Source organism: Belonocnema kinseyi, chromosome 6 (assembly GCF_010883055.1).
Source record: "Belonocnema kinseyi isolate 2016_QV_RU_SX_M_011 chromosome 6, B_treatae_v1, whole genome shotgun sequence".
NCBI lineage: Eukaryota > Metazoa > Arthropoda > Insecta > Hymenoptera > Cynipidae > Belonocnema > Belonocnema kinseyi.
Window position 1 is genome coordinate 29,702,798 of NC_046662.1, and position 13,381 is coordinate 29,716,178.

Below are 13,381 nucleotides of genomic sequence, written 5' to 3' on the forward strand. Positions count from 1 at the left end.
TCGGGATACTTATAAGATACTACCATGATTTTTTCAGATTTTTTGGTCCAAAAATAAATTAGGCCAAAAACCGGCCTTACCGACCCTCCCCCTTTCTAAAAATATTTGTAACGGACTCAAATTTTTCATAAAATTTGGACAAACTATCCAAAATGTAAAAAAATTCAACTTTGATCTTCCAAATTTTCCCAGGAATTTCAACAGAATATTCTTATTCTCTTGAGATTTTTCGAAATTCTTTTAAAGCTTCCAAACCTTTTTTTTAATCTTTTAAAATCTTTAAAAGTTTTAAATTCTTTTTAAATCTAGTCAATCTACTAAATATTTCTTAAATTTACTCTATTTTTTATTTAATTTTTTTTAATCTTACCAAATTATAGATGACATGTTTGAAAACCTTTTTTAATTTTCCCTTAAACTTTATTTTTCAAAATAAAAAATCTGCAATTTTAAAAAAATTGCCTTAAAATATTTCATACACTTTTTTTTAAATTTTCAAATATTTTAAAATGTTTTTAAATCATTTTAAATAGTCTTTAAAAATTAAATTTTCAAAATAAAATTTGTTTTAAATTTTTCCTAGGAGCCTTAATAGTTTTTTTTCATTTTCGTGAAAACTGAAACCTTAGAAAATTCTTAAAAAGTCTTTACAAGTCTTAACTATTTTTTAATCGTTTCAAAACTTCTGAATATCTTTTAAACTTACTCAAATTGTTTCTAAAATTATGAAATATGAAAAATTTTGGCTTTAAAATCTTTCACACTCTTTTTAAAAAATTTTTTTAAATTTTGTAAACTTAAAATTATTCTTTTAGAATAAAACCTGAACCATTAAAAATTTTCCCAGAAATAAGTTATTGCCCATATTTTATTTTTTTATCTCTTTAAAAAGTGAAAATGATTATAAATTATAATGTGGTGGAGAAATGTTAATAACAAAATTATTTCCCATTATTAAACAATTATTTACAATTGAATTTTTCTCTTCTATCAATAATTTTTATAAACATTTTTTTTAAATTTAACGATGAAGTAAAATTATTTATCTATGAATTTTTATGTGCAAAGTTGATGGTGCAGAAAATGCATAAATTTAAAATATTACCTAATCGGGTCAACCCCCCCCCCCCCTTTTTTTAATGCTACGAAATCCTAAAAACTAAAAAAAAATTATAGAAAATATTTATTAAAAATACAGGTTGTACAAAATATATAAAAATAAATACAATAGGTACATAAAAATTAAAACTAAAAAATTAAAAAACTAATAAAGCTATATTGCTATGCCAAACATTTATTTTAAATGATAAAAGCGTTATTCTAATGAGTAGGAATATGAATATTTTATTAGGGTAGTCCAAATTTTTTTTTTAATTTTCATCCTCTCCCCTCCACAAATTTGTTTAAATAAAAAATATATAAATTTAGAGGTGGCCCAAGCACAGTAAAGTTTAAAACATCAAGACATAAGACAAGGTCAGGAAGAAAAACAAATAAAAACAAAATAAACACGAGAAAAGAAAAACGTTTTTTAGAATTTTTCTAAAATACGGTCAATATTTAGAACAATATCTAATTCTTCCTCAATATTTTTCTTCACAATTAGCAAGAGAAATAAAAAATTACTTTAAATGTCATCCTCTTAAATTAAAATTTGGTTTTACAAGTTTTTGACGCTAATTCATATTTTTAAGGTTTTTTTTAAACAAATTATTATTATTTATCACTATTTTCTCTTGAAGTAATGCTAATAATTTTCGGGTTTTTTCAATGAAACTTCAAGATTAAAATAAAATAATAAAAATAATTGATTGAGCATTAAGTTTATTATTAATAAAAATAATTGTTTAAACAATTTATTGTCTGCAACAAATATTCTCTTGGGATGATTTCAGAATGTTGCGTTATTTTCGGAAAAGACTGGTTAACAAAATAATTTTCTTTAAAGTTTATTTATTATTTATTTATAACCATAACATCAAAGAAAAGTTGAACATTTTCAACAAAAAAACCGAAACTTTATAGCATTTTCCTGGAGAATGCAGTCATTAAAAGCGTTCACAAATCAATAAAATAAAAATTAAAAACATTTGATTTTGAATAATTTTAAATTCAAAGCGATTCAAATTTAAGACTTGAAAATTGAGAACTAAATTGAGTCTTTCAAATTCAAAGCTTCTAAAATTCTAGAATTTTAAATTGTTATTGCGTAGAAAAATAATTCTACACTAAAACTGATTAGGCCATTTTTCTAAAATCAAAAAACTAATTGAATTATTTTTTAAAAAACGTTAAAAATCTTCAACTAAAAATCGGAAAATTTTCATATATTTCATTGAAAATAAAAAACAAGATTGCTATAATATTATTTCAATGTTTAAATTAAAAAAAAAAAGGATTTTCGAAATTAAGCACATTGTGCACAAATTGCACATTCAAACTATTAATTTTAAACGAAAATTATAGAAATTTTAATGCCGATAATTGTATGATTAGTATCATATCATATTCTCTCATTTTCAACGTTCGAAATTTCAAAATTTTAAATATTGCATGAAATATTTTGAATCTTCAAAATTTAATTTCAAAATTAAGAACTTTAAACTTGAAGTGTTAAAAACAAAACAATTGTAAAATTCGTTTAAAAAATTAAGAATTGTTAAATTAGAATTTTAAAACTTAATCATTAAATTTTTTTATTGCAAAATGAAGGAATGTTTAAACAGATAATTGAATTTTTCACTCAAAAATGTCAATTTGTAAAATTAAATAAATTTAACAAAAAAACGGGTTTTCAAGAAAATAGTTCAATTTTCAAACCAACTGATAAATTTTCAACTAAAATAATGAATCATCAAGTGGAATAGTTGAATTTTCAACAACGAAATTAATTTTTGCAAAAAAAATATATGTCAATCAAAACTTAAATAATTAAATTTTTATTTTAAAAAATTCATGTTTAACCAATCAGATGAATTGTCAACTGAATCTATGGAATATTTAATTGGAATAATTTAAATTTTCAGTTAAAAAATTACTTCCTACAATAAAAAATTAATTTTTACAAAAAATAACAAATTAAATTTTAAGAAAATAGTTACATTTTTAAACAAGACAGATGAATTTTCAACTAAAATCATGAATTTTTAACTGGAATAATTAAGTTTTTTACCAAAAAGATAAATATTTAAGAAAAAAGATTAATTTGTACCAAACAGATGAATTTTTAACTAAAAAATATCATTTTTTAATAAAAAAATTGAACAAATTTAATGTTCAACCAAAGAGATTAATTTTTAACTCAAATTATGAAATATTGAACTGGAATAATAGTTAAATTTTCAGTTCAAATAAATAATATTCAACGAAAAAAGAATTAAATTTTCAAAAAATGGTCAAATTTTCGACTAAAAAAATTCTTTTTCATTAAAAGAAAAAACCAATTTTCAATCAAATAATTCATATTTTAAACAAAGAAATTGATTTTAAATTAAAAGATAAATCTTCAGACAAAAAATAACCAATCTAAAAGATGAATTTTAAAGTAACATGATAAAAAATTCACTGACATACATGATCTATTAACCAAAAAGAATAATTTTTTAACAAGAAGATTAATTTATTAAAAAAGTTCATTCGAATATTCAGTTGAAGGAATTAATCGTCAACCAAACTAATAACTTTTTACCTAAATTCATGAATCTTTAACTAAAATAGTCGAATTTTATACTGAAAATATAAATTTTCAATCATAAGAATTAATTTTCTACACAAAATGCGCATTTCTCAGATAGTACATAAATTTTCAAACAAATAATTTAATTTCTAAATAAAAAACATCAAATTTCCACCAAATCGTTAAATTTTTATCCAAAGAAGAGACATTTTCAATCAAAAATAGAATGGTTAAATTTTTTGTTAAAAATGTAATTCTTAGCAACAAAAAAAAACGTATTTTCAACAAACAAACTAAATTTTCTGATAGATTGGTTAAATTTTTTGTTTCAAAATTTTTTTAAATTAATGTTTTTTTTTCTACTGAAAATGTAACTGTTTTAAATTTCTAGTCAAAAAATAAGTTTTCAACTAAAGAAAAAGACATTTTTAATGATGGAATTTTCAATTGAAATAATTTTAAAATTTTCAGTTAAAAAATTACTTTCAACAAAAAAAAACTAACTTTCAAAAATACATTTACATTTTAATCTAAAGTGCAATATTAATAACTTGAAAAAAATGTATTTAGAAAAAATTCACAAGCTTCAAAACGCGCGAATTTTGAAAAACAAATTTGGAGACTTCGTGAATGAAACTAAAAAATAAATTAAAAAATATATTTTTGTACCACCCCAATATTCTATGATGTATACAATGATCGTAGTTCACATTTTAATATCACTTACTTTAATCGGTTCTTCGACACTTTGAGAATCAAGAGAGTCCTTAGATTCTTGACCAAAATTCATATACCAAAGCGATTGAGACGAATTCGTTTCCTTGGCTTTCGACTCTTTCACTGGAGAATCGAGCGACATTAAATCAGGAGTTGGACTTCGATTTGCCGAAATTTCGGCCCTATTTTCGTTGAATTTTTGCAAATTTTGCAGAGGCTTTAAAGCCCGACTAGGCAGAAATCCTTTGGTTCCTCCATTGTCAACAAACCATCTTGAAGTATCGCCAGTCGGATCTTTTTCTTTGATCACGGCGACCCATGTTCCTGCGACAGCAGATATATCCAAAGGTGTCGCTCCCACGACATTTTCCGTCACTAAATATAATATTTGCGATGGATAATTATTCCGCAGTGTATTTCTCAGTCTTTCAGTTTGAGAAGATAATTTATTTGGTCCAACCTCTACCTCCGCAGAAACCGCGGGTAAATTTATTCGACTGATTTGATTGTATAGTAAATAGTGGTTCACCAAAAACGATTTGAGAATGTTTTGCAGCTCAACTTGACCGGCAGACTGGAAATTAAATTCTTTCTTTTTATGCCCGAATAAGTATTTATAATAATAAGAGGATGGTCGTTTTAATTGACAAAATAAATTCCCGGTTCGCAAACATTTTTCGCGGTCAATGGAATTTAAAAAAGGAAACTCTAAAGCTAAAAAATGTTCCACTTGAGGTAATAAAAGCTGAACTGCAAATGAAAGCACTCAAAGTGGAACTGTTAAATTTTCAACTTTTTAAATTCACATTTGAAAGTTTTTGATTTAAAAATTTCCGCGTTATCACTTCCAATGCTCTAAATTAAAAAATCAATCAATGTACTTTAAAATGTTCAAAATTATATAATTTTAAGGAATTTTAAGCTAAAAACGTTAAATATTGAAAAATTAGAAAATTTTTAACTAAACACTTCTTAAATTAGAAATTCAATTATTTGCTTTTTAAATAGTTTAAACATCCTTGGAAAACTTCAAAATTTTATTTCAAAATCTTGAGAAATCAAAATCTTGAGTTGTCAAAATTAATTGAATTTTTTCTACAATTTTCAGAAAATCCTGCAAATTTTAGAAAATTTCTTTACAATTTGGACGTATAAATAACAATTGAACATTCATTATTTGTAGGCGAAATTTGAGTAACTTAAAAAAAACGATAAACGATAAATTGTGAACCAAAACTTAAATAATTAAATTTCAAGTTTAAAAGTTAATATTTAATCAAACAGATGAATTTTCAACTACAATTGTGGAATTTTTAATTGGAATAAGTTAAAAACTTTCAGTTAAAAAAATAAATTTCAAAAATATGTTTACATTTTCAAACAAAGTGATGAGTTAAAAAAAATGGTAAATATTAAAATGAAATAGTCAAATTTTAAACCAGAAACATGAATTTTTGACTGAAATGATGAACCTTTAATTCTTTAGTTAGAATAATTGAATTTGTGACCAAAAAGATTAATTTTTACCATAAAATATGAATTTTTAACTGAAAAAAATTATTCTTCAATCAAAAATTGACTAATTCAATTTTTAGTCAAAAGTTGAATTTTTAACTAAGATTATGGAAGATTCAACTTTAATAATTGTTACATTTTCAGTTTAAAAAAAATAATCATTTTCAAACAAAGAAAATAAAAAAAACACGAGTTTTCAATCAAACAGCTAATTTTCCAATCAAGGAAATGAATTTTTAATTGAAACGATGAACCTTTAACAAACGAAAAATTAATTCTTAACAAAAGAGTTTAAGTTTCAACCAAATAATTTTATTTCAACAAAATACAGGAATTTTTAACGAAATAAATCAACTTCTGATTAAAGATGACAAATTTTCAACCGAAAATGAAATAGTAATATTTTTAGTTGCAAAAATTAATTCTAAACTAAACAAAACAGTTTTCAACTAATAAAATGAATATTCAAATGAAATAGTTGGATTTTCAAAAAAAAATTATTTTGTACTAAAAACTACAATTGTCGAATTTTCAACTGGAATAAGTTAAAAACTTTCAGTTAAAAAAATAACTTTCAACGAAAGAAAAAAAACTGAAATGACGAATCTTTTATTCTTTAATTATAATAATTCAATTTTGGATCTAAAAGATTAATTTCTATCAACAAAATTAATTTCTACCAAGAAATATGAATTTTCAACTTAAAAAAAAAGTAATTTCTAACCAAAAATTGAATAATTCGGTTTTTAGTCAACAAATAAATGTTCACCCAAAGTGATGAATTGTCAAAGAAAATTATAAATCTTTAACTGGAATAGTTACATTTTAAACCTAAAAGATTAATTTTTAAATAAAAAGATTAATTTTTTTACCACAAAATACAGGAATTTTTAACGAAATAGTTTAATTTCTAATTAAAGAAGAACAAATTTCAATCAAAAATGGAATTACTTTTAATTACTTTTAACAACAAAAAAACTAACATTGAAAAAGAAATAATAACTTTCAAAAATATAGTTACATTTTCAAACAGTGTTGAATTTTTAAATAAAATTGTAAATATTCAAATGGAATAGTTAAACTTTAAGGCTGAAATATCAATTTTTTACCGAAATGATGAATCTTTAATTCTCTAACTAGAATTAATATAATTTTCTACTAAAAACGATAAATTGTCAACCAAAACTTAAATAATTAAATTTCCAGTTTGAAAAATTAATGTTTAACCAAAAAGATGAATTTGCAACTACAATTGTGTTTTTGAAAAATCAAAATCTTGAGTTGTGAAAATTAATTGAATTTTTTCTACAATTTGTAGAAAATCCTGCAAATTTTAGAAAATTTCTTTACAATTTGGATGTATAAATAATAATTGAACATTTATTATTTGTAGAAGAAATTTGAACAATTTTAAGAGATATGCAAAATTTTTTAAAAGATTCAAACTTAATGTAAAACTTGAAATGATAGCCTAATATAAAACAAAATGTAGATTTTCGCAGATTTTAAATAAAAAAATTAGATTCTTTTCAAGAATTGTGAAAGGCTTCAAAAGAATAAAAACATTTTCTTAAGATTCGTAGGAAAATTAAAAATAATTTTTCATTTTGAAAAATTATTTTAAGAGAATATTTGAAAATCTTTTCAAAGATTGAAACAAAATTTTCAAAAAAGATTCTAGAAGATTTTAAGAAAACTTTCTAACATTTTCATGATAAAATTGTAACGTTCAAAGTTTAAATGATCTTCGAAATTTTAACGATTCCAGGCTTTCTATGTCAAACAATTCGGTTAAAGATTCTTTACTTTAAAATATTTGCTTTCAATTTACTTGTGTTGAATACAAATTCAAATATTGCTAAATATTCAATAATTAATCTTTTTTTTATATTAAATATTTCAAATTGAATAGGTTAAAAATTGAATATTTTAAACTGAAACAATATTTTTAATTTAATAAAATTCTTTAATTAGGAATATATTATTATGAAGTTATATTTAAGTTGAAAATGGTTTATAAATTTTCAGTCACACGTTCACTTTTGTTTAATGACTAAGACTTTTAAATTGAAACCGTTTAAGTTTTAACGTTCAAATCTGAAAATTCTTAAATTTTAAACTGATTTAAAATTGTTTTCGGTCACTTTTTATTACTTAAAGTAAAGATAAATTTTTAAAAATGTATTTATTTATTAAATAAAAATGTTTTTATCCAAAACTTTCAACATCAAAGGATTTTATTTTTTATTATTTCGAGTCTTTAAAAAAGGATTTAAAAATTCTTTAAATTAAAAATGTAAGCTTAAAAATAAAAATTTTAAATGGAAAATTTTTGATGAAAAACCATTTTTGAATTACACATTATAAGCTAGATAATAGCATAATTTAAAAACATAAAAATTCAACTAATTATTTAAAAACTGTGGAAATTGAACGTGGGCAGATTTTTCTTCTACAAATTTGTCAAATTTCCGGTGAAACAAAAAAAATTTACTGTCATTTCCCTGTTTTTCCCAGTCTCATAAAATTCCCGGTCATTTCCCGGTTCAGCGGCCACCCAGATTTATATTATTAAATTATTTTAGGCTCTAAACATTAAAAATGGAAATTTTGTTCAACTTGAAAGTTCTTAATTAGAAATTAAATTATTTTCATTTTAAATAGTTAAAGTACCCTTGAAAAGCTTCAAAATTATATTTCAAAACATTAAGTAATCTAGAAATTGTTTTATATTTTTTTCAAATTTAAAATTATTTTTAAATTTTTTTCGGAACGAATTTCAAAAGATATTTAGAAGTTTTAAAAAGATTTAAAATTAATGTAGAACTTGAAATAATATCAAATAATTTAAACTAAGTTTGAAAAGTTATTTTAACAGAATATTTAAAATGATTTTAAGAGATTTCCAAAATTTTTTAAACTGTAAGAAAATTTCGAATAATTTTAAAATATCTCCTAAAATTACTCAAATTTCCTCTACAAATAATAAGAGTTCAATTGTTATTTCTACATAAAAATGCAACATTTTCGCTGCAAAATTTAACATTTTTAAATAGACAATAAAAATTGTAACGTTAAAAGTCTGAAAGCGTTTCAAAATTTTAACAATTCAAAGCTTTCTATATCAAACAATTAAAATTAAAACAATATTTTTAATTTAATAAAACCCTTTAATTACGAATATGTTATTGTTAAGTTATTTTGAAGTTGAAAATGTTTGATAGAGTTCCAGTCGCACCTTCACATTTTTTTAATAACTAAGACTCTCGATTTGAAACAGTAAAAATTTGGAAATTCTTAAACTTTGAACTTATTTAAAATCGTTTTATCAAATAAATTATTTTTCAATTCTTAATTCCTAAAGTATAGATCCATTTTTAAAATTATTTATTCATATATTTATATTTACAGTTGATAAAATAATACTGTTTTTATCAAAAATTTTCAACTTGCAACCCTTTTAATTTTTAATTGTTTAAGTCATCAAGATTGCACTTTAAAATTCTTTAAATTAAAAATATACGCTTAAAAATAAAAATCTAAGATGAAGAATTTTTAAAGTAAAGGATTTTTGAATTCTGAATTGTAAACTGAATGATGTCATAATTAAAAAAGATATCAATTCAACTAATTATTTTAAAAACTGTTAAAATCGAATTTGGACCGAACTTTCTTCTGGAAATTTGTAAAATACACGGTCAAGAAATAAATTTCTGGTCATTTTCCTGTTTTTTCTCAGCTCACAAACATTTTTCACGGTCAATGAAATTTAAAAAATCGAACACTAAGTCTAAAAATTGTAATAAAAAGTACAAAATTCCAGTTCCAAATCAGAATGGGTTAAAAATTGGAAAAATCCTTATTCAAATCCGGAATTTTTAAACTTTTCGAAAATTTTCTGTTTCAAAAAAGAATGTTAATTTTTGTAAAATCCCCTATTTAAATTCATAATTTTAATTTTTCTCAAAAATATCCCGTTTCAACTTTGAATTAGAATTCATTCTAATAAAAAATTCCCTGTTCCAGCTCAGAACTCCTTCAGCTCCTTCAGCTATTCTCCAATTCAGAATTTTCTTCTTTTTCCCAAATAAACAATTTTCCAATTCATAATTTAAATTTTTTCGAAAATATCTCGTTTTAACACAGAACAATAATTTTGTTAGAAAAATTCAATTTTCCATTCAGAATTGTTATTATCCTGGATAAATTCCAGTTCCAATTCAGAATTGGTTAGAAATTGAAAAATCCTTGCTCAAATCCGGAATTTTAATACTTTTCGAAAATTTTAAGTTTCGAAAAAGAATTCGAATTTTTTAAAATTCCCTGTTCAAATTCATAATTTTAATTTTTCTCAAAAATATCCCGTTTCAACTTTAAATTAGAATTCATTCTAATAAAAAATTCCCTGTTCCAGCTCAAAACTTATTTTTTGAATTTTAACATTCCCTGTTCCAAGAAAAATTATAATTCTTTGGAAAAATTTCCTTCTCCAATTCAGAATTTTCTTCTTTTTCCAAAATAAACAATTTTCCAATTCATAATTTAAATTTTTTCGAAAATATCTCGTTTCAACACAGAACAATAATTGTGTTAGAAAAATTCAATTTTCCATTCAGAATTGTTATTATCATGGATAAATTCCAGTTCCAATTCAGAATTGGTTAGAAATTGAAAAATCCTTGCTCAAATCCGGAATTTTAATACTTTTCGAAAATTTTAAGTTTCGAAAAAGAATTCGAATTTTTTAAAATTCCCTGTTCAAATTCATAATTTTAATTTTTCTCGAAAATATCCCGTTTCAACTTTGAAATAGAATTAATTCCATTCAACAAATAGTAAAATTTCTAGTGAAAAAAGACAAATATTCAGTTAAAAATGGAATTTCTGTGTACAAAAATTGATTCTAAAGAAAACAAAAAATTTTCAACTAAAAAACATGATTCTTAAAAAACTAACTTTATAAAATATAGTTACATTTTTAAACAGTCAAGAATTTTTAAATAAAATTGTATATATTTAAATTCAAAAGTTAAATTTTAAAAAAGAAATATGAATTTTTTACTGAAATGATGATTTTTTAATTGTTTAACTATAATAATTAAATTTTTGACGAAAAAGCTTAATTTTCATCCAAAAAGATTATTTTTCTACCAAGAAATACGAATTATCAACTGAAAAAGATAATTTTTTAACGACAAATTGAATAATTCAAGTTTTAGTCAAAAAATAAATATTCAACCAAAGTGATAAATTTTCAAATGAAATTACTTTCAACAAAAAAAACTAACTTTGAAAAACAAAAAACTAACTTTAAAAAAAAAGTTATATTTTCAAACAAAGTGATGAGTTTTCAAATAAAATTGTAAATATTCGAATGGAATAGTTCAGTTTGAAACCAGAAACATGAAGTTTTGCACGAAATGATGAATTTTTAATTCTTTAACAAGACTAATCGAATTTTTGACATAAAAGATTAATTTCTACCAAAAAATATGAATGTTCAAATAAAAAAAATTATTATTTTTCCACCAAAAATTGAATAATTTAATTTTTAGTCAAAAAATAAATTTTCAACCAAAGAGATGAATTTTTACCTAAGATTATGGAATATTCAACTTTAATAATTGTTACATTTTCAGTTTTAAAAAAATAATCATTTTCAAGCAAAGAAAATAATAAAAAAAACACGAGTTTTCAATCAAACAGCTAATTTCCCAATCAAGGAAATTACTTTTTAATTAAAACGATGAACCTTTAACCAACAAAAAATTAATTCTTAACAAAAGAGTTTAACTTTCAACCAAATATTTTTATTTCCAACCTAAAAGATGAATTTTTGAGCAAAATGATCAATATTTAACTGGAATACTTGAATTTTAAACTGAAAAGAAGAATTTTCAAATAAAAAGATTAATTTTCAAAGAAAAAGATATTACCTTAGATAATTTCAAGTACTGATTCATAACCCTTCCACTTAACAACTTTCGAGCATTTGCAAACGCATTGATGCAGTGGTACAGTATCTGAGTACTCGCTTCGATAAAAATAGGCAGCTCTTCCTTTAATTGCTGATGTAGAGCTTCAAAGTTATTTTTTGCAGTACTTAATTCTTCTTGAACCTAGAAAATGGATAAATAACTATGTCATTTTTCAGAAATTAATTAAATATTCACTCAAAATTGCTTTACAGGAATAGTATTTAAGTAAAAGAACGCTTTGTGATTTAAATCAGATGAAAATTTAAATAATTTCGAACAATTCCACAAAGATTTTAAAAGGTGTTCAAATATTTCAGATTTAAAAATATTTTTTTTTAATTTCAAGGATTTCCGAAAATTTCAAAATGTTTCACAAAAATTTCCAAAAAATTTGAAGAAGTTTTTTAAGATTTATAAGATTTAAAATGTATTTCAAACATTTTAAATCTTATATATCTTTAAACGATTGAAAAAAAAATTCAATTTTTTTTTAATGTTTCAAGCATTTGAAAATATTTCAATGATTTCACCAAGATTTCAAAAAAATTAAGATTTCAGAAGGATTTAAATAAATTTATATACATTTCACAAAGATTTCACAAGACTTTCAAATTTTTAATGACCTTGAAATATATTAAAAATTTTCAAAATATGTCACAAATATTTAAATTTTATATTTATATATGTATATATATTTCACAAAAATTTCACCAAATTTCTAATATTTCAGATTTCCTCAATTTTCAAAAAAAATTTCAATGGTATCGCAAATGTTTGACAGAGGTTTCAACGATTTCAAGATTTTCAAAATTTTTTAAAAGGTTTGAGAACAATTAAAAAAAATTTCAAATTTTTTAAAAATATTTTAAACATTTGAAAATATTTCAATTATTTCACAAAAATTTCAAAAATTTAACGAAGGTTTTAAATTTTTTTAAATCTCTAACAAAGATTCGAAAATTTCGAAATATTTCGAAAAGATTTCACGAAAATTTTTAAGATTTCAGAAGGATTTAAATAAATTTGAAAACATTGAACAAAGATTTCACAAGAGTTTCAAAAATTTAAAAGATCATAAAAGATTTTAAAACTTTTTTAAATATCTCACGAATATTTCAATAATTCCGCAAATATTTGACAATGGCTTCAACGATTTCAAGATTTTAAAAAATGTGTAAATATATCAACGATATCAAAAAGATTGTAGAAATTTTGCAAAGATTTCAAAAAATTTTCAAAAGGTTTAAAAAATATTTCAATATATTTCAATAAAGTTTAATAAATTTCAAAAGATTTCATTGATTTCACAAATATTTCACAAATATTTCAAAAATATCAAGGATTTCAAAAAGTTCATGAAGGTTTTCAAAAGATGTAAAAAGATTTTTAAGATTTCAGAAAGACTCAAATAAATTTAAAAACATTTGAATCATTTTACAAAGATTTCACAAGAGTTTCAAAAATTTAGGAGATCTTTTAAAAGATTTCTAATTTT

General features: G+C 21.9%; 1 protein-coding gene across 1 annotated transcript in view; it reads right to left on the reverse strand.

Annotated features, from left to right (window-relative positions):
* LOC117174114 (dynamin-binding protein-like) overlaps positions 1-13,381 on the reverse strand; it is a 63,903-nt gene that overhangs the window by 3,438 nt on the left and 47,084 nt on the right. The window contains exons 7-8 of the mRNA XM_033362885.1: positions 11,845-12,027; positions 4,404-4,967 (exon numbers count right to left, since the gene is read on the reverse strand). Coding sequence (XP_033218776.1) covers positions 4,404-4,967; positions 11,845-12,027 — 747 coding nt within the window. The remainder of the gene's footprint in view (positions 1-4,403; positions 4,968-11,844; positions 12,028-13,381) is intronic.